Raw genomic sequence first — 20,058 nt, forward strand, 5'->3', positions numbered from 1 at the left:
TTTTTAATTCAAGACTGCCTTGTTTGTAGGTAAGTCCTATTGCAAGATATGAGCGCATTAGCACAAGGTTTTCTTTTGTATTGTCTTCAATGTAATACAGCTTAATAAACTGCTCAATATGTGGAGGCAGATACTTTTCCTCTAGTTTGAGGAGATGTGGCTGTTAACACTTCAGTTCTGTATTATTTAAGTAAATACTACAGTTGGGAAGCTATCTACCAACTTAAGTTTTTTATCTGAACATGTGAACTCTTACTATCCAAGAGGGCAATATTTTTTGTCATGACAAGTCAGCTTTAAGATTGTCAAGCTTAATACAAGAGAGCATGGATAGCAAAAATTAGATTTTAGCTATTTGTACTATTCTGGAAAGTTTTAGCTTACACCTTTTTTTATAATTTGTTACTTTTTTTTTATGTTCATCTAGTGCCAAATTTGATGTGAGATCAGAAATTTTTGGTGTATGAAGTGTATTCTATAGTAGTTGCTGACATCATTTTGCATTGAAAAGGCTAAATGTGTCTCTTTTGACCTGAAAGGTTTGTCAGCAATGGTAAAATAATAATCTAATCTGCCTTTCATGCAGTTCTTGATAGCCTTAATGAGGCTGCCAGTTAACTGGCTTTCTTAGAAATCGTTGCTCTGTTCTTTCCTTACTGCAAAGATTTAGAGCTGCTGCTGCACTGATGAGCAAATCATGGGCCGTTTAGAAATTGCTACTTTGAACTACTGTCATTTACATAACAATCAAATGAATGACTGATTTAGCCCAGAAAGATCAAGAGAGGAATTTAACATTCACAGTTTATGTAGCCTATCCGTGGCTCCTTTCTGTTATTTTCCCGACTGATACGGAAGCTGTGTCTAATTTGTTACACAGATATCACACCCATCACAGTCTGGATTCAGGTATACCTGAGGAACCGAAGAACCACAGTAGCAAAAAGTACTATTTTCCTTCTCAAAGTTTGAGATCTTTGTTAATAATGTAGGTATTCTAAGTTTAATTAACAGGTAACCAAACTTGTCCTATGTTGGTAGAGTTTATTTTTGCATTAATGAAGCAACTATGAAAATGGTACCCGTAAAGAAATATGAAATGCAAGTACATTGTTGTTCTTTTCATAAATAAACCGTGTCCCAAAGTTCTAATGGTGTCATAAACTCACTTCCACTAAATTTAGATGAGATACAACACATGACTATACAATTTTTCTCTTTTTTTTTTTTTTTTTCTTTAATCAGCTTTATCTGCTCCAGAGTTAAGTGCTTAGAAGCTGTCTTTAGTACGGATACTGACAAGAGTGTTACAGGAAAGGTGATAAGGGATTAAGTAACTGAATGTATCATCACTGTTTAGTTACAGAAGAGACTTCTGAATCCTGTCTCTGAGGAGGGGATTTTCTTTGAACAAGAAACTACTAAAGTTTCACCAGAAAGGGTGGCTCACTTGCAAACAGTAAGTTAGTAAATGTGACTGTATAGAAGACTATGTCAAAGTAGGAATCAGGAGTGCAAGAAGAGCTTCTGACACTAAGTACCTATCAATTTATTGCCATAGAAGATTTCCTACTAAAATTTACTTCTCAATGCCTAAGCTTCTCAATTGCTTTGTATATTTTGTAAGAGTCTAAATAGAAATGATTAGGGAGCAAAAGTTTGAGATGTACTGTTCAGCAGACTAACTTGCCCACTAATGATATGATCTTGTGATTTTTGAGGTTGGGCATGTCTGTTATGAGACTCATGGCTGGCTTAGCTCCCTCTGATTTAGTCACCACAGGTGATGTAGTGACCATGTCTGTGGTCTTGAGAAGTGCATTTCACCATGCTCTTCCTCTCTGTGAAAGCAGAGAGAAACAGATCTGAGAAACATACTGCGACAGCTTTGCAATGGTTCAGAATTGTACATTACAGAGGAGCAGGGCTAGCCTCTGCATAAGATTGTGACAATGACGCATGGTAATTGTAAATGCAAATGTTTCAATTGATTACAAATTTCATTTCATAATCAATTTGTATCAGTGAGGAGATCATTTCATTCACTGAGATCTTCAAAATTGTGATACATTTGTTATGTTTCGTTCCAAAGAGGATGGATAGATGACAGCTATGTATTACAGTTTGAGACAGGGGGAGCTGGAGGCCGCTTTATAGGGCCATTTTTCAGATAGTGTGGGACACACAGTAAGTCACTGTAATACTCTGTTCTTCTTCTCTGTTCTTTGCTCTACTAATTTTTTATCAGAACTTGGAGTACTCTGTTCAAAGTGTGTCAATACTGAATTAATTAACTGGAAGTGTACTTCAGAATCTTTTGATGAAGAAAGTGTTAGACCTGGGTCATTTCATTGCACTGAATGTATTAGAAATGGGCATTTGTGGTGCTTTTATGGCTAGAAGAAAAATGGTAGCCAAGTCTTGGGTAAGTTAATTCATTCTAGTAAATCAAATTCCTTTTGATCATTTTTACCTTGGGAAATTATTTATAGTTGTAAGAACTGTTGTAATTCAGTAGGTGATAATAAAATATATAAATCCTATTACTTTTTAAAATAACTCTTGTCAGATCTGCAACTATTCCAACAGCAGCGTATAACTGCAAATGGCGAGAGTAATCAAAAGAGACAACTAGAGATCTATGAAGACCATAAAGGTAAGAATTATTATTTTAGAAGCTGTGTCAGCCTTCCAGATCATAGTGCTACATAAAAGCAGTCAAGCGTCATTCCTGATCTGTCTTCTATTACAAAGAGGTGAGGAGTAACTGTCCAAGCCTGCTGGTACTACTGTTGGTTCATCTTCTGACTTGTAGGCAGACCTTTGAGATATAAAATGCCTGACATTAGTGATCAAGCGTCTCTGGATATGATGATTATTTATACCATGTAAACTTGCTGCTGCTTGGTGCTTAGCTGCTTGGAAGCTGTGACAGTGTTTGGGTGGAGGAGGAGTTTTGGGTTTGGGGACAGGGTGAGTACTCTTTAGAGTTCAGTCTCCACATTTCCTTTTGTGTTATGATGGTGTGAACTTGTATACCATGAACTATGAATTGAAGTATCATAGAGACAGATTGGAAGACCAGATAAGTAAATCATGAAGAATTAACGACTGTAGTCGTTGCAGTGTTAGAGGAATGAAAGTAATTTGCAATGAGGCCCTGCTGTTGGATGGGTGCTTGGGCAGGATTCTGCTTTAGTGCTTGTACAGAAACTTAGTTTTACTATGCAGAATTTATAATCTTTAACACAAGCTTTTCAGAAAGCTCGTGGTGTTCTTGCCTTTGGATCACTGTACTGCTGTTAAAAAGACACCATTTCCAGCACAATACTTTGAATCAAGCCAAAAATCCTCCTTTTTAAACATGGTTATGTGTATCATTTACCAAAAATTGCCAGATCACAGTCTTGGGTTAGCTGTAGCAATACATTATTTTGAAAGAGTTCTCTTTATTGCTGAGAACACAGGCAGGCTAGTTGTGTCACCCAGGAGAGAAACATCCAAAAAAGCTTAAAGCCCCTGAAGGATTGTTGAGAGGATTACAGCGTAGAAACAAAAATATTTAAGCCAGAATCAGTCCTGGAATTTCGAAAAGTACAAGTATGACAGCTGATGTAGGAAGAGCATCTTCTGGATGTTAGGCTATGCTGGACTCCAGTGTAAAACTCGGTGCTGGAGCACCCTCTCCTGAGCTATCACAGTAAGGTTTCAGGTAGTGTTTGAAATACTGCATATTTAGACACTGAGTGTGCTACAGGCTTTGTTACAGGAAGCCTACTATTTTTAGTACTACTTTTAGTATTCTACCATTGCTAACTTTGTACTCTAATGCAGTAGTAATCTGCCAAAATGCACTGGAAAGTGATGTACCTACTTACACATTAATAGGAGATACTCCATGGACAGGTGGCTGGGCCTTTAGTCCTGTCTGAAATAGGTTTGTTTTGACTTTGATTTTATGCCCAGTTCATTACGTGGTGCCTTGGACCAACACTCGAGGACTAAGGCTGATGCATGTTGGAGGTTTGTCTTTAACACTTAATTGATGAAATGTATTGTTTGAACTATTTCTTTTGGAGGTGAGAAAGCAAATTAAAATTCCTGACAGCAGGAAGGTGCATTAATTTAATCTAAGGAGAAAATGAAGTAAATCAGAACTCTGTAGTCCTTGCTGCAGTGCAGTTTATGACTGCAATGAGAGTTTTGCCAGTGAAGAAAAGGAATAGGAACTGTGAGGCTGGATTCTGTAACATGACATTAGGCAGAGTACTATGAAGCCAAGGTGCAAAAGTGGGCCACCTGGGCAGCTGGTTGCCTTTCCAAGACATATTGGGCTTCTGGAAGGACAGACAATGCAAGTGGAGGGGTGTAAGGAGAAATATAACCAGTGTGTCTTTCATCACTTTTTCTCTGCATCCATGCTTTTTGCTCCTTGAAGCTTTCAAATAACCAACCAATATTATTTAAAAAAAAGCAAATGAAACAACCCACTCAAACAACCAAACAACAAACAAATCCAAAACATAACTGTCCTTAGAAGTCGAAAAAATATATTCTTTTATGCTTGTGACTGAGTTTCCAGTGTTATTTCTCTGTGTCCTAGGATCAGCATAACTTTTCATCAGGTCTGGGAGCAGAAAATTAGTCACATACAGTATTACAAACAAAACAGATTGACTATTTGTCAGTAAAATATTTGGTGGATTGAGGACTTTAAAAAGTTCACTGCAACCCTGCAGCTGCAAATAGACAAATATGGAAACAGAGAGGAGAAACCCTAATGCTTAAAAAATGTTAGAGTAAGAAACATTCTTAGAGAAAATTGCTTCAAAGCAATTGTGTAATGGATTTATGAGTACATACACAACCCTTTTTGGAACTGCACACTCCTCAAGCATTCCAGTGGAGATGCAGCCTATATATGGTGAATTCAAGTGTACTACCACAACTTTGCTTTACTTACTTATTTTTGTGAAATCCAGAGGGTCTTCTGATGAAGGTTTATGAACATTGAAACAAAGATAATAGAATCACATGCTACTGGATTATTTTAACTGGTTTTGGAGTTAGAGATTTTCACAACATTCACAAAATCTCTTATTTATCAGTGGAAATATTGATATTATTTTTCATAGTGGGATCCTTAATAGTAATGTTAGTTTTCGTTGAGCCAGTGCATTCAATGTAAGTTTTATCTTAACTTTTTAATAAATGCTTTGATGCACTGGAAGAATATTCATATGACCCAGCACAGCTAGTTCGAACTTCATTGTGACTAAATGCTGTTTCTTTTTAAACAATGAGGTTCTCACCCTTGTTGTGTTGAAAAGCTACAATGCAGTCTTTGCCTAGTACGTTGTATGGGCATTGGCAATTACGGCTTCTTTGACACAGCTGTGACAATTAAAATTTGCAGAAACACATGTAGCTTCCTTTACATAAGTGAGTAGGTAGCACTTGAAAATAACATACAGAAGTCACAGAGGCTTCAGGACACAGAAGACTGTGTAACCCACTAAACCACCAGATACTAAGCATGCAACAACAGCTGTAATGCCAAAAGGGCATTATTGCATCCTATGGATCCTAAGTCTGATGGTACCCAGTAGTGAAACAAAGTACAAGTGAAACAAATGGCAGAATGGTTATTTAATTTGAGCTCAGAAGAAAGCCAATGGTTGCTGATTGCTGAGTACTTGGCTTGAACCACTACCAGCAAAGTTTAATGGTAGCAGTTACAGGATCACAGAATCCAGAAGGTTAAAGCAGACCTTGGAGATCAACTCCAACCTATGACCTAAAACCACCTTGTGAAATAAACCATGGCACTGTGTGCCATATCCAGCCTTTTTTTAAACACCTTGAGGGCCGGTGACTCCACCACCTCCCTCAGCAGCATATTCCATCGCCCAATCACTCTGTGAAGAAATATTTTCTAGTGCCTAGCCTAAACATCTTGAGGCTGTGTCCTGTCAGTGGTTGTCTGGGAAAAGAGACCCCCACCTGACTGCACCCCCATTTCAGGCAGTTATTGGGAGCACTGAGGTCTCCCCTGAGCTTCCTTTTTTCCAGGATAAACAATCCCAACTCCCTCAGCTGCTCCTCACAGGACTTGTGCTCCCTTCCACCCTTCCACAGCTCTGTTGCCCTTCTCTGGACATGTTTGAGTATTTCAACATCCTCTCTAAACTGAGAGCCCAGAACAGAACACAGGGTTCAAGGTGTGGCCTCACCAGTGCCCAGTACAGGGGACAAACTTACTGTGGCAGACTCAATCCCCTCATTTGATCATCAGGAAAGATACTAAACAGGACTGGGCCGAACGCAGATCCCTGGGGGACTCCACTGGTGACTGATCCCCAGCTGGATGCAGCACCATTCGCCACCACTCTCTGGGCCCATCCCCAAATTACTGTTTGGGAAAGGCCAGAGGATACATATCGTTCTGTTATCCACTTCTGCGCGATGCAATCTATGAAAAACTATGAATCTGTGAAAAATTGACTGCAGCCTGTAAATTTTCAGGTAAAATAGCATGTTTACTACTCTCCAGCTTACCTAGGCTCCAGTGTCTCCAGTAAGGGCCTGAACACATTTAATCTGTTTTCCTGACAGTGCTGGCTGTAGCTTTGCCCATCATTCTTCAGGGCTTCCTGTGTTTGCCACTTCACCAAATCCAGACTACTTCCTTTGTAGTCTGGATTTGTCATTCTGATGACAAATGTCATCATGGGTTCATTCTGGTAAAGTAACAAGCCCAAGTCGTTTGCTTGGGGAAAATTTTGTGGAAGGAAGTTAGAGCATAGGTCTTACACGAGGTGGCTGAGGGAACTGGGGATGTTTAGGCTGGAGAGAAGGAGGCTCAGGGAAGGGATATTATCACTCTCTACCACTGCCTGAAAGGATGTTGCAGTGAGATGAGGGTCAGTATATTCTCACAGGTAACAAGTGACAGCATGAGAGGATATGGCCCCAAGTTGCACCAGGGGAGGTTTAGATTGAATATCTGGAAAAATTTCTTCACAGGAAGAGTTGTCAAGCCTTGGAACACACTACCCAGGGAACTGGTTAAGTCACCATCCCAGGAAGCACTTAAGGACGTGGTTTAGTGATGGGCTTGGCAGAATTAGGTTTGCAGTTGGACTCAATCCTAAGTGTCTTTTCCAACCTCAGTGATCCCATGATTCTGTGAAGCAGTGGAGGGGTGTCTGAGGATGGGTGATGGGAATGACCATTTCTGGCACAGCAGGCTGTTTTCAGTTTTACTACAAAGCTGGTGCTTCTGCTGTAGAATTGAAGTAGGTATGAGGATAAGACTATTCCCATCCCAACTGGCATGGAGTGATTTGTCTAGCAGTCTTCTACAAACCGGGCTCAGAAGTGAGTGGTGTAAGCTGTCACAGATTTTATTACCCAGGTCATACAATTCCATCAACGTTGTACTAGAACAAATTTAACCTCATTCAAGCAGCAGACACACAATGCCATTGAGTAAGGGAAAGAAGCAAGCCAAGAGTCTGTGACACCGAGCCAAGAGTATCTTCTGTAATCAGAGATCTATTATGAAGTTCTTCATTATTTGACAATTTTTGTAGCAATAACTGTGACTCAATAATTACTTGAGTTGACAGGATGCCCCTGTGTTCTCTGCTTTCCAGACAGTTCTGCTTGAATGCAGATACTGTTGTGCCATAAAAGTGGCTGTAAGGGTTAAAGCTCTAAGCTTAAAGGCTTAGATTCTGGGGGAATTTTTAGATATTTGGTAGATATTATTATTCACTTGTTAACTAATGCAGAATAAACCTCTACAGTATTGTGGTTGCTGTAATCTCCTGTTCCAGGGTGAGTCCTTGTTTGTTTTGTTGCTGATACAGTGTTAATTTTCAGAGTTACTGCTGCACTGTAATCTGACTTTAAGCATTAAATAAAAAATACAATAAAAAATTAAAAATAATAAAAAATCCTCATGTCCATGCAAGAAAAAACATCTACTCTGGATACCAGAAAAATACAAGTGTACTAACCTAGCTTTGTGCTGTATTAGAGACTGGGTATTACTTTCCTTTCTCTGTAAATACAGAATGCTAAAGTACTGTAACCTTGCAGTATAATATCCCATGCTATAAGTCATGATGACGATGTGCTTCCAGGTCTACAGTTGTCTAAGCTTTCACCATGTCTAAATTCTCACTAATGCTGACAGTGATTATCCAGAGCTATGCTGACAGTGAAAAACAGCAAAAATTTAATTATAAAATACCTTGTCTTTTGTGATCCTGAGCCTTCATATCTGCAATTTCACTCAACATAACATATATTGAAGCTAAGAATATTGATGTTAAGAACACTACATTAGCCACTTGAACAGTACTATAACACATGGAATAAACTATCTTACATGTTTATTTGTGTAAGAAGGCTTCTACAGACACTGTTTTTTAAAATGCCAGAAGAGATCAGGGAGTACAACTAGATGATTGTTGTAGGACCCTTCTAACTGAACTAAAAATCTCCACAGGAGAGCCAGCCAGAAACACATACCCCAGACATCTATTTTTCCTTAACCTGAAGACCTGAGGCTGGTACGTCTCCTAATCCTGTGTCACCAAGTGAGTACATTATTCCAATGAAACCTCCTTTTTGGCTGCATGAAACTATGTAGCAAATGTGTTTTTCTATTTCTTTCTACACAAAAGCTTCTTTCTTTGCTCTCAAAGGATACATCATGATGTGATGAGTTTTGAATTTATTTCTAATCTCTACACCAGGATTTTTCATGTATCTCTTATTTTCCCAAATGTACTGTTTACGGCCATTGTGCAAATATTACTCTAATGAGATCAATTAAGAATTACATATATTGTGAACTTGATAACTGAAAGTAGAATACATCTATAGCTTCTGTTTAGTATCCATGGGTGGTTCTAGTACAATTCTCCTGTTCTGCTATATGAATTTTCTGTAGCAAGATGTCAGACAATGGCTAGTAGAGTGGAGTTGATAATCACTAGGTTAAAAGCCCAAGCTGTCTGTTGAGTTTCATGTATCAAGACTGTTTCATATACAGAAAAAGCCTTTGTTTTGGTTCTGCTTACTTACTTAATAGATATTTTATCCATAACAGAATAATATGTATTGGTTTGTTAGGTGCAGAGTTAAAAAAGAAGAATTTGGTGTTTACAGGGATGAGGAAAGCTATGCACCAGGAAAATAAAAGAAATGAAAGAAATACAGTAAGTAATGAGCATGGATAATTCTTATATTCTGGAAAGGGACAAATTATGACTACTTGATAAAGATTATATATCAGGACTTCATTGTCTGTAAGAGCATTTCAACACCACTGCTTGATATTGCAAATTAAAATAGCTCATCTAATAGCAGGATCATTTGCATTCTCTTAAATTCAAATCAGGCAAAGTCACCAGATTAAAGTTCAGAAAAAGAAGAAAGATATTTAAAAACTGTCCAAAGTTGTGCAATCTCTAGGGAGTGCTTCTCTTACCCCTTGTTCCGACTGCAAGATTTAACAGCTATGAGTGCACACTGCTTTGTGGGAGAAAAATGAATTTTAAGTGCTAAGGAAAAATACAGTGCATGACCCACAGTGAAATACAGGTTTGTTCCTGGCAGTCTTAAAGATATAGAGAAATATAGTTAAAGAGGGAGTGAGTTTAAATAAGGAAAATTAATAAACTAGGTTTTGTTATGGATTCTCACTGAATCAGTGAAGTGGGGATATGGAATTTCTCTGAGTTTTTGCAAGCACAGATATTCTATAATTCATACTTCCTAGTATGAGTGGAAATATTTGTGAGAATGACAATTATCCTTCACTTTTAATGAGGAAATTTTTAAAAATGTCCATCTATGGATTCTCTGGTGCTTACGATAAATCTGATAAATTTCTTTCTCCACAAAGCAATTTTAATAAAATGCTCCTTAAACTTGAGACAACAGCAATAAACTGGATCTTCTACAATAAGTGCAGACCATTAATGCTTGGGGAGTTCATGACTGAGAAACTCTTGTAAGCCTGAAAATGGTTCAGGCTCCTTGCATTGTGGAGATCCATGATAGAGTTGCATAGAAAGCATATTGAATAAGACCCTTTTTTCCATTGTATTCCAATGGCTCCTCTTCCATGCAATCTTTGGAGGTATGGATACTTGAAATATCTGTTCAGCTCCTGAAGTGTGTTTAACAGTTGTTGTCATTGCAGTGTGAAAACATATCTGCAGCTACACCTCATCACAAATTATGGATGTGTTTTTCTGAATGTGTGGGTAATTGTAGGAGGAAATAGCCTTAATTTAATACAAGTAACAACTTGTACTGTTAATGAAACTTATTATCATCTTCACTTACACAGCACTATTTATCTACAATGACTAAAGTTGTAAAGTTCTGGAATGTAAAGCACTAATGGTGTTTTACAAAGATCAATAAACAAACTTTTGATTCCTAATTTCAAAGATTTGCATTAATTTCTGTGACCAGCTTTGACCAACTGGAGATCTTTGAAGTGGTAGATACTTTTGCTGGAATTTTTTTTGGTGAAGAACTTACTGGATCTGAAAATCAGATCTGAAGCTGGTCGTAGTGAATAGAGAATTTTTCTGATATCTAGAATGACATTGTTCTTAAGTGGAAGCGTTGAATGGCCCCTGAATACCCTGGAACAAAATACCAAGCAAGAGGTACTTTGCTGAAAGATTTTTCATGTAAATTCCTAGAAGTTTTGCCTGTGTGAAGTTGGTGGGACTTTCCACTGGGTGACTGTGGTGAAATAGCTAATCTAATAATGCAATCAATCTATTTCACCAAGGAAACACTATAGTGGGGATAACTATTGTCACAAGCTCACTATCCCATATGGTCCTAGTGGCTCCACTGAAGTACAAGATTTGGAACTTCATTTTATGGTAAGGAAAATAATGAAGATGTTTCAGGTTTAATTGGCTTGTCCCGTGAAATTTGGTCCAGATGGCAGAAGTACCACCTGGTTTTGTTTGAGGTAGTCCTGGGAAGCAAACAAAGCCTTCTGCACAGTTTGTGCTGGCTTACTGCTTAGTTCCATTTTCAGATGAGGATGAGCAGTTCTTTCAGGCGTGCTCACTGCCAGATTCATCAGGGCTTTCTGACTAAACTCCATGCTGGCATAATCACTCAAGAGTGGTACTTCCGTGGAAATGGTGTCTTCTTCACTTGTAACTGCTTCTGCAGGGATTTCTTCATGCCTCGGGCTCATGTCTGTGTTATTGATAGGTTTTTCTGACTGGCAGGTGTCATGCTTGCTGTCTTCTCCACCATCTGTGGAGAGGTCTAGTGTCAGAGGAACCTTTGATTCATGCTCTATGACAAAAAGGCTGGTGGTATCATTGTCTGACAGGGCCTGAAGCAGTGACCTTGAAAGAGGTTTCCAATTAGCCTGTGAGAGAAATCAAGAAAGAAGAATATGCTAATTAATACATTTTAGCTCATATTTGGTTTTAGAAATATGCCTGAAAATACCTAATTTAAAGGACCATCTTCCCTGGTCCCATAGTATTTAATTAGTTTTTCTTGCCTTTTTGTTTACTTGGGACCAAAAGTAGTGATGATAAAGTGTAAGCCTCATGATATGCTGTTCTGCTTTCAAAAAATTTAGCAAATATATTACTATAAAAAGGCAGCAACTTGAACAGCAGCTAGACAAAATTAAGCTGTCAGCTGCTATGAACAATTTGTTATTAAACTTCACACCATATTGTGATCTGAGTATACCTGGGTTAACAAGTTTTTTGCAAGTTCTAGGTGGTTAAATGGAGAACAGTTGGTAACACCAAGCTTCCTTATTTTCCTTCTAGTTCGTTCTGTGTTTGCCATAATGTTTTTTAAATTACGGGCAGGCTGGTATAGCTATTAGACTTTTTTCTTTCCTTCTCCCTCTGCCTCCCTGTCCACACTTGCTCTAAACTTGTTTACACTGGGCTTTTTTTTGCAAGAGATAAGTAAGTGTGCATTGGTTTTTATTTTCTTTTTTCTTACAAGTTGTGATCTGACTGAGAAATGAGAATGTTGTTCTTTGAGGTCACAGGAGTACCAAATAAAATATCTCTCTTTTTCTCTTTTAATGGGATAAGTAGGCATCACTGCATGGTTAACTTCTGCCTTGTTTTGAATAAAGATCTGTATGATATGTACATTCATTGTCATATTATTTTATGAAGAGCAGCCCAAATTCCAAAGCTACCAAATCTGAAATAGGTATTATGTCTACCTGGACTTTAGCAAAGTGTGATGTCATTTCCCTCAAAATTCTCCTGGATAAACAGGCTGCTCCTGGCTTGGATAAAAAACTCCAGGCTCGGGGTGGTGGTGAGCAGAGTAACATCCAGCTGGTGTTCAGTCACCAGAGCTTCTCCCCAGGGCTCAGCACTGGGGCCAGTCCTGTTTAATATCTTCACTAATGATCTCATGGAGTGCACCCTCAGTCAGTCTGCAGGTGACACCAAGCTGGGGGGGAGTGCTGATCTGCTGGAGGGCAGGGAGGCTCTGCAGAGGGCTCTGGGCAGGCTGGATCATGGCTGAGGCCAGTGGTGTGAGGTTCAGCAAGGCCCAGTGCTGGGTCCTGCCCTTGGGTCACAGCAACCCCAGGCAGTGCCACAGGCTGGGGCAGAGTGGCTGGAAAGGACCTGGGGGTGCTGCTGCCAGCGGCTGAACATGAGCCAGGGAGTGCCCAGGTGGCCAAGAAGGCCAATGGCATCCTGGCCTGGATCAGCAATGGTGTGGCCAGCAGGAGCAGGGCAGGGATTGTCCCCTGTGCTGGGCACTGGTGAGGCCACACCTGGAATCCTGTGTTCAGTTCTGGGCTCTCAGTTTAGGAAGGACTTTGTGGTGCTGGAGTGAGTCCAGAGAAAGGAAACAGACCTGTGGAAGGGTCTGGAGCACAAGTCCAATGGGGAGCAGCTGAGGGAGCTGAGGTTGTTTACCCTGGAGAAAAGGAGGCTCAGGGGGACATTATCACTCCCTGCAACTGCCTGAAAGGAGGCTGCAGCCAGGGGGGACTTGGTCTCTTTGCCTAGGTAACAAGTGACAGGATGAGAGGAAATGGCCTCAAGATGCACCAGGAAATGTTTTGATTGGGTATTAGAAAGAATTTCTTCTCTAAAAGGGTGATCAGGCTGTCCAGGGATGTGGTGGATTCACTATCCCTGAAAGTTTTTGGAAAAAATCTACATGTGTCACCTGGAAACATGGATCAGTGGTGAACACAATGGTGCTGGTTAATGCTTAGCCTTGATAATCACAGAGGTCTTTTCTAAACAACATAGCAATGCTAGGATTCTGTCTGAAAGAGCAATAGGTGAAGAAGAAGAAGCATCTTTGAAGAATCTTGGCTATATATGAAAAACAGGACACTGGTTTGGATGACTGTCTGACATTTTAGTTCCCCATTGTTCATTTTCCTGGTCTCTGTAATGAGAGTGTCTTCAGTTCCTCCTGCTGCTCTGTACCATGAGCTCTGTATGATTGACTTATATTTTGTTAAGTAATCCCCCTGGATTACCGGACAAGTCGTCTTGCTGTCTTTTTTTTGATTATTTTTGTGTTTCTGTCAAGAGTTGCTAAGTTGATTAACTAAACTGATGTGGTTCAGTCTTGGAACAACTAAAACTCAAGTAATGTTCAGAATGCCAATTACTTCTAGACAATATATCTGCCAAACTGGTTATTGTACTGTCTCCTGGCAGTGCTTTTCCGGCTTTCTCCCAAACCATTATCTGGTATTTCTGTGTCTGACATGTTATCAACATTACAATATTCTGTACCAGGCATGGTTAATACAGACTTCATTTGCTTTAACAGTTGCTTTGCCTCTGCAGGAAAAGTTAAAGAAGTTTAAATAAATATATTTTGCTTCTACGCATTTTATGTCAAAATGGCACTGTGGTTCATAAAACCTACTTGTCCTTTCTATAGCATGCAGTCTCAGCATATTTCACTTGCAATCCTTCATTGCAAAATGGCTACCTGATGACTAACTCTGAACTCTCACTTCTTTATCTACATTTAGGTGGAAGAAAGGAAGAATGAAAGTGAAGAAGTCCTGATCTGAAATATGAAAATCCATACTTGCTCTGTTGCAGGAAGCAATGCTGATGTTCAGCAAAAATTCTGATTATCAGCAGACTATCTGAAATACTGTTTCTAATTAGTTCACTCTGTATCCCAGTTCTGGACAGTAGATACCTACCTAGCCAATGCCCAAAATTTTATGAGGTAGACGGCTGCTTGTTAAAGCTCGTGAGAGGAGCTACTAGATTGTCAAGAGCCAAATTAAATTCAAGTCTTCCAGAAAAAGAGATTTATAAAGGAAAGCAGTACTAATTCCTGCTACAAAACCACAATCATAGGTGGTCTGAGACTTAAGAGATAAACTTAGGTGTTCTAAAAGGAGGACTTTCAGATGTCACCAAAACTGTAGCATAAATCTTGTTAAAAGTGGGGAGGAAAGAAGGCGAAGGTAAGTCTACTAATAGGCAAAAGTGGATAATGTGGTCTCCAGCAGCTGATTCTAATAGATGTATTTTTTCCTAATTGCTGGTTTTCCTTCTTATTTAGTGCTGAAAGTCAGGTATACTTGCCAAAATACATGAGAAAGCTGTGGGTAAGATGTTGGCATGCTGCTGAACCTTGGTGCCTGTGGACTGGTAGGTGCCCCTCAGACAGTTACCAGCTGCCTGTCAGAGCCCCTGGATTGCTTTGGAGGCAAGCTGAGGAGCAGACTTCAGAGAACACCATGTTACATGGCCTCTGTCATAATACTTCTCTGGAATTAGGCCACAATTCACTACTTTGTGTTTTGAATAACTTATACTTAATAACCAGTTTGAATTGGTGAAAACTGACTGGTTAATGGTTAGACTTGATCGAAATTCATTTTATGGTAAGAAAAATAATGAAGATGCTTCATGTTTAATTGGGTTGTCCCATGAGATTAGGTCCAGATGGCCAAACAAACCCTGAATTTCTCTCTTTGGACTCCACCTACCTCCATTCAACTTTGATTTGTTTTTTTAAGGATCATGCCTTTAAAAATGCTTTACAGTGTACTAAATGTAAATGTAAAAAAATTAAATGTAAATGTAAAAAAAGTCTGAGACCTTTATTATATTTAAAAGTGTATACAGTCTATGCCTAAATAGAAACTATCCCCCATCCTATATTTTGAATATTACTCTGTCTTCTAAGCAGTTGCTACTAGACATTTTCTTGAGTAAAGTGTGAAAGGACAGATAACTAGCTCTATAGATTAATCAAAGATCTCCTCTGCGTATTTTTTCATGCTGTCAAAAGAGTACTTACCATATCTTGGAGGGCAGTGCTGTTTCTGGGGGTGGGTACACTGCGCCAATACAATATTTTCAGCCTGTAAAGAAGTATTTTACATTAAACATCAGGTTATATGACTGACATTTCCTATGCATTTAAATTAATTACTGTTCATACATAATATATCAACATTTTTGTAACCATTAAAAAAAGTTGTTCTACAGAGACATTTAAGCATAATGCTAATTAAAAGCTAAAGACCAAACTTAATAGTCTACACTGAAATACTGCGTTAATGATGATTAGCATCCTTGTTTAATGACAAAGGAGCTGTGAAAGTACTGGCAATGTTGTCTCTTTCTGTACTTTTAATCCATACATCTAATATTTCTGTACATCTAATTTGTTATCATTTCCACAAATCCTCCATCTTCCTTGAGGGCTACAGGACAAAGCTTGTTTTAGTAAGTGTTTGCTCCTGAGCTTTGATTTAGAAGTTTCCTTTCCCCTGAAAACAAGGAGCAAGATACTGTTGCATTCAGCCCCTGTGCAGTGGCACTGGTAGTCTGGAAGAAGCTCTAAGGAGACAACACAACTCCTGCTCTGTAGGAATGCGCCCCCTAATGACAGAGTGGCAAAAACTAAGCTTTGTCCCCCAAAAAAGGAAAGAAGCCCAGAAGCTTCTCTCAACTGTTAGGTGGAAAGCCACCTCATAGGGCCTCAGGGACTTCAGCAAACACCAGAGAACACCTAATTGGATAGAAGCCAAAAAGTCCCGCCTGATCAATCAAGTAGAAAAGAACAGAACAAAGGAGAAGAGGGGCTTTTGTGTGAAGTGTTTCTACCAGGGGCAGACCTCTGTACCTGGCTCGAGTTTTTCTGTTTGTTATTTTGCCTTTATTAAACGTTTTTTGTTTCTAACACCACCGCAGAAGCCATCCTGCTTATTTTATGCCCCCAAAGTGTAGCTGAGCTATCCTTGGGTGTATTAAGTGTTTTTCTAGGGCTTATGAGAACTGGCTCTAGGACAAACAACTTAATACTGCTCTTTCCTGATTGTTTTGAGTTTGGCTCATTCTGGGAGCCAAATTTCATCTCACCTCCATAAAAAAAGCCTCAGCAAAGCTGCAAGAGAGGCTGCGACTTTAAGTAGTCCATCACTCTGCCTTAGTGCTGGCTTCAGAGTTTTTCAGTTTTGAAATGAAAGCTAGACTTCATTAGCTTTAGGGTACTTTGCCTCTGCTTAGGCTGGGTTGGAGGTGAAAACTGTGGCTATGAAGTTACTGAATCTCTTGCTGATCCTGTGAAGATGGGTGTTTGGCTGGCTGGTGACTCCTCTCCTACAAATCAAGAAGGCAATTGAAATGAGGGCATCACTGGGACCTTTTATCTCAGTTCAAAGTGCTCAATATTACTACAAATGTACAAATTTAAGCACTATTTTGTAGCACTATGCTGGGTTGCTGGGTGCTGCAGGTTGTTTTGTGTTTTGATGTTTTTTTCCCTTTCGTCTTTCCTACTGGGCCCAGACAATGTAGTGTTGTCTTATGTTGATCACAATGAAGTTTGCTCTAGGTCAAAACTAGATAGGTCTCAGAAGCTCCTGTCAAAACTCTTGTAACAGACACAGTGCAACTTAAAATACAGTCTGAAAGTGCAAAGTCTGTTCCCCAGTGGCAAGGACAAGAGTTTAAAGCTAAAGCAGGCTATGTCATGCTGTGTGGCTCTGAAGCCACAAGTTGTGCCATCCTTTAGCAGTTGTGCTTTCAGCTTCTGGGGCTGGTGCTTTGTGAAGAGGAGAAAAAGGGAAGGTAGTGTTCTAGGGCACCAATAGTAACAAGTGGTTGTATGCAATTAGGTTTGTCAGAAAATTATTATTAGAACCCATTACTATGCGAACCTTTTAGTCATAGTGTATGCCTCTGATATTGTACTTCAGATTATTGTGTGGGGGTGAATAAATTATTATTGCAGAAAACAATTTTTCATAAAATAAGAGGATCACTGCCAGACCTCATAGTCACCCTTGCTATTCTCTCTTGTTCCTACTCATTCATATATTGCTCCTTGTCATTATGTCCTTGTATGCATACTTTATAAATTTAATATCCAAATGTGTGCAAAAAAGACTTAGATAAAAAAAATCAAATGCATGCTTTATCTATAGCATATATAGCATATGTCCCAATGTGAGAAATGGTCCTGGCTCTGTCTAAGAGTATTTGTGACAGGAGGTAGTCAAAAGCTAAAGAGTACAGATTTTTTACAAACTTGTTTTACCATTCTAATCAGCTTATAGTGGCTTCTAATTGCTTTCACTGTGAGATTACTGTGGTGGCTTTTGTGTTGTGTGTTTTTTGAGCTGTGTTGCCTTTAATGACAAAAAAGACTCAGTGTTATGAAACTCAGAGCTAAGCAAAACAAGAGTGCTGCTAACAACTCCAGCCAATATTCTGTTCTTACCTTTTAATCACCAGAGAATAAGTGAGAGGTGCAAAAACCAGAATGAGTATCATGCTGAAACAAAGACCAATCACAAAACCTTCAAGTTCTCCTTTATCTGATGGGAAACAGAAAGCTTGAATTAGATTTATGGTGTAAAGTACAGAAAGACCTTATTAACTTCATGAGAGAAATATTTCAAACAGAAGTCAAAGCCAACTTTACACATGTTCTGGAATTTAAGTAAAATCTAGTTAAAACTAAAGCTGATATTCTCAGGGGAGCATGAGCTTTTCAGGCTTGTATTTTTAAGATATCTAGGTATCACAGAATCACGGAATGGTTGGGATTGGAAGGGATCTCTGAAGATCATTTATTCTAATCCCCTGCTAAAGCAGGTTCACCTAAAGCGGGTGAAACAGGATTGCATCCAGGCAGGTTTTGAGTATCCCTAGGGAAGAAGACTCCCCAGCCTCTCTGGGCAATCTCTTCCTGTACTTTATCACCCTAACAGTAAATAAGTTCTTCATCATGTTCAGGTGGAAATTTCCGTGTTTCAGTTTATGCTCATTGCCTCTTGTTGCGTCATTGGGCACCACAGAAAAGAGTCTGGCCCCATTTTCCTGACACTTGCCCCTAGGGTATTTGTATACATTGATAAGGTCTCCTCTCTGTTGCCTCCTCTCCATGATAAAAAGGCCCAGCTCTCTCAGCCTTTCCTCACTAATAATGTATTCCATTTTCCTAAACACCTTTGCAACCCTCCACTGGACCCACCCCAGCAGCTCCATGTCTGTGTTGTCCTGAGTAGCCCAGAACTGCACACAGCACTCCAGGTGAGGCCTCACCAGGGCTGAGCAGAGGGGCAGGATCACCTCCCTCCACCTCCTGGCAGTGCTCTTCCCAATGCCCCAGGATGCCATTGGCATTCTTGGCTACCAGGACACGCTGCTGGCTCATGGACAGCTTGTTGTCCACCAGGACCCCCAGGTCCTTCTCCACACGGCTGCCCCCCAGCAGGTCAGCCCCAGGCTGTGCTGCTGCCTGGGGTTGTTCCTCCCGAGGTGCAGGACACTGCACTTGCCCTTGATGAATTTCAGATGGTTCTTTGTCCATTTCTCCAACCTGTCAAGTGTTTTTTTCTTCCTCATGCTGTTATCTGAGCTCTAGCTTGTTTAACAAGTCAGGACCCTCATGCACATCTGATTTAATAAGAAACTATTTGAGTGAAAGTGTCTTTTTATCGATGTCAGGATTTACTAGTTGTGTTTGAGGTTTTTTTTGGTTGGTTGGTTTTGTTTTTTGTTTTCTGGGGGTTTTGTTTGTTTGTTTGTTTGTGGGCTTTTTATTTGGTTGGATTTTATTTTGTTTTAGGTTGTTTTGAGAGGTCTGGTCCTGATAGCAGTAACACAGTTTGTGTTTTTAGATGGTGTCCATGCTTTAACTTTTAAGATCATTAAGACCACTTTATATGTAATCAGTCATTTGTCAAGCCTTGAAGCAAATCTATGTCTCTTATTTCCTGTTAATACTTGTTTGAGACATTTTCTACCAAGATCCCACCTACCTAAAAAGGAGAAAGTGTTTGAGAGGTTAACAAAGGTGTATAAAATGCTCAGGCTAACATAGAAACCAAAAATGGCTATGATGTTAAGAGCGAGTCAGTGTAGAGGTCTCTGTTATAGATTTTTGATGTCTCCTTCATTACAGGAGACATCAACAGTTTAAAAATAGTGCCTGTAGAGTGTGGTCAGTTCATGATTGTGTTACTGATATTGACAAACCATATTTGCAAAAAAAAGCCACTTGCTTTTTCTTTTCCTATCCAGCACCCAGCAATAGTTTGTGGGTGTTTTTTTTTTTTTTTTTTTTAACCAAACTGAATACCTAAAGTTCAAAACCAGTTTGGAAAGCTGCAAATTGTTTTGTTGCTGAAATTTTTTTTTATAGCAAAGAAACCTGAGATACTTCTAATGGATTAAATAACCTGTGAAATGTTTGGGAAGAGCTAAAATAGTACATGTAATATTTAAATTCAACATAATTACTTGATTTTTTAAAATGTTGTGTTAATTCCACTGTGCATTTTTGTTACTTTACTGAAAAATTGAATACTTTCCAAATATATACTTGGTAGGATGAGTGAAATAGAGTCCTGAAGAAAAGCTCCAGGGAGAGACTTTAATATCTTGTGTTGACAGGAGAAAGTTTTCAGTGTTGGGAGGAGGGGTACAAATCCTGTTGATTTCAAGGAAGATTTTAAATTTCTTTTTTTTAATCTCTGCTTTACATTTTTAA

At 39.3% G+C, this 20,058-nt stretch overlaps 1 protein-coding gene across 1 annotated transcript in view; it reads right to left on the minus strand.

The window, feature by feature from the left end:
- Positions 1 to 10,873: 10,873 nt before the first annotated feature.
- Positions 10,874 to 20,058, minus strand: part of LOC121341276 (leukemia inhibitory factor receptor-like) — a 31,163-nt gene continuing 21,978 nt past the window's right edge. Inside the window, exons 13-15 of the mRNA XM_041414676.1 lie at positions 17,782 to 17,878; positions 15,352 to 15,415; positions 10,874 to 11,431 (exon numbers count right to left, since the gene is read on the minus strand). Of these exons, the coding sequence (XP_041270610.1) occupies positions 10,955 to 11,431; positions 15,352 to 15,415; positions 17,782 to 17,878 (638 nt within the window). The 3' untranslated portion in view covers positions 10,874 to 10,954. The remainder of the gene's footprint in view (positions 11,432 to 15,351; positions 15,416 to 17,781; positions 17,879 to 20,058) is intronic.

Source organism: Onychostruthus taczanowskii, unplaced genomic scaffold, assembly GCF_017590055.1.
Source record: "Onychostruthus taczanowskii isolate IOZ18803 unplaced genomic scaffold, ASM1759005v1 scaffold46, whole genome shotgun sequence".
NCBI classification, from domain to species: Eukaryota; Metazoa; Chordata; class Aves; order Passeriformes; family Passeridae; genus Onychostruthus; species Onychostruthus taczanowskii.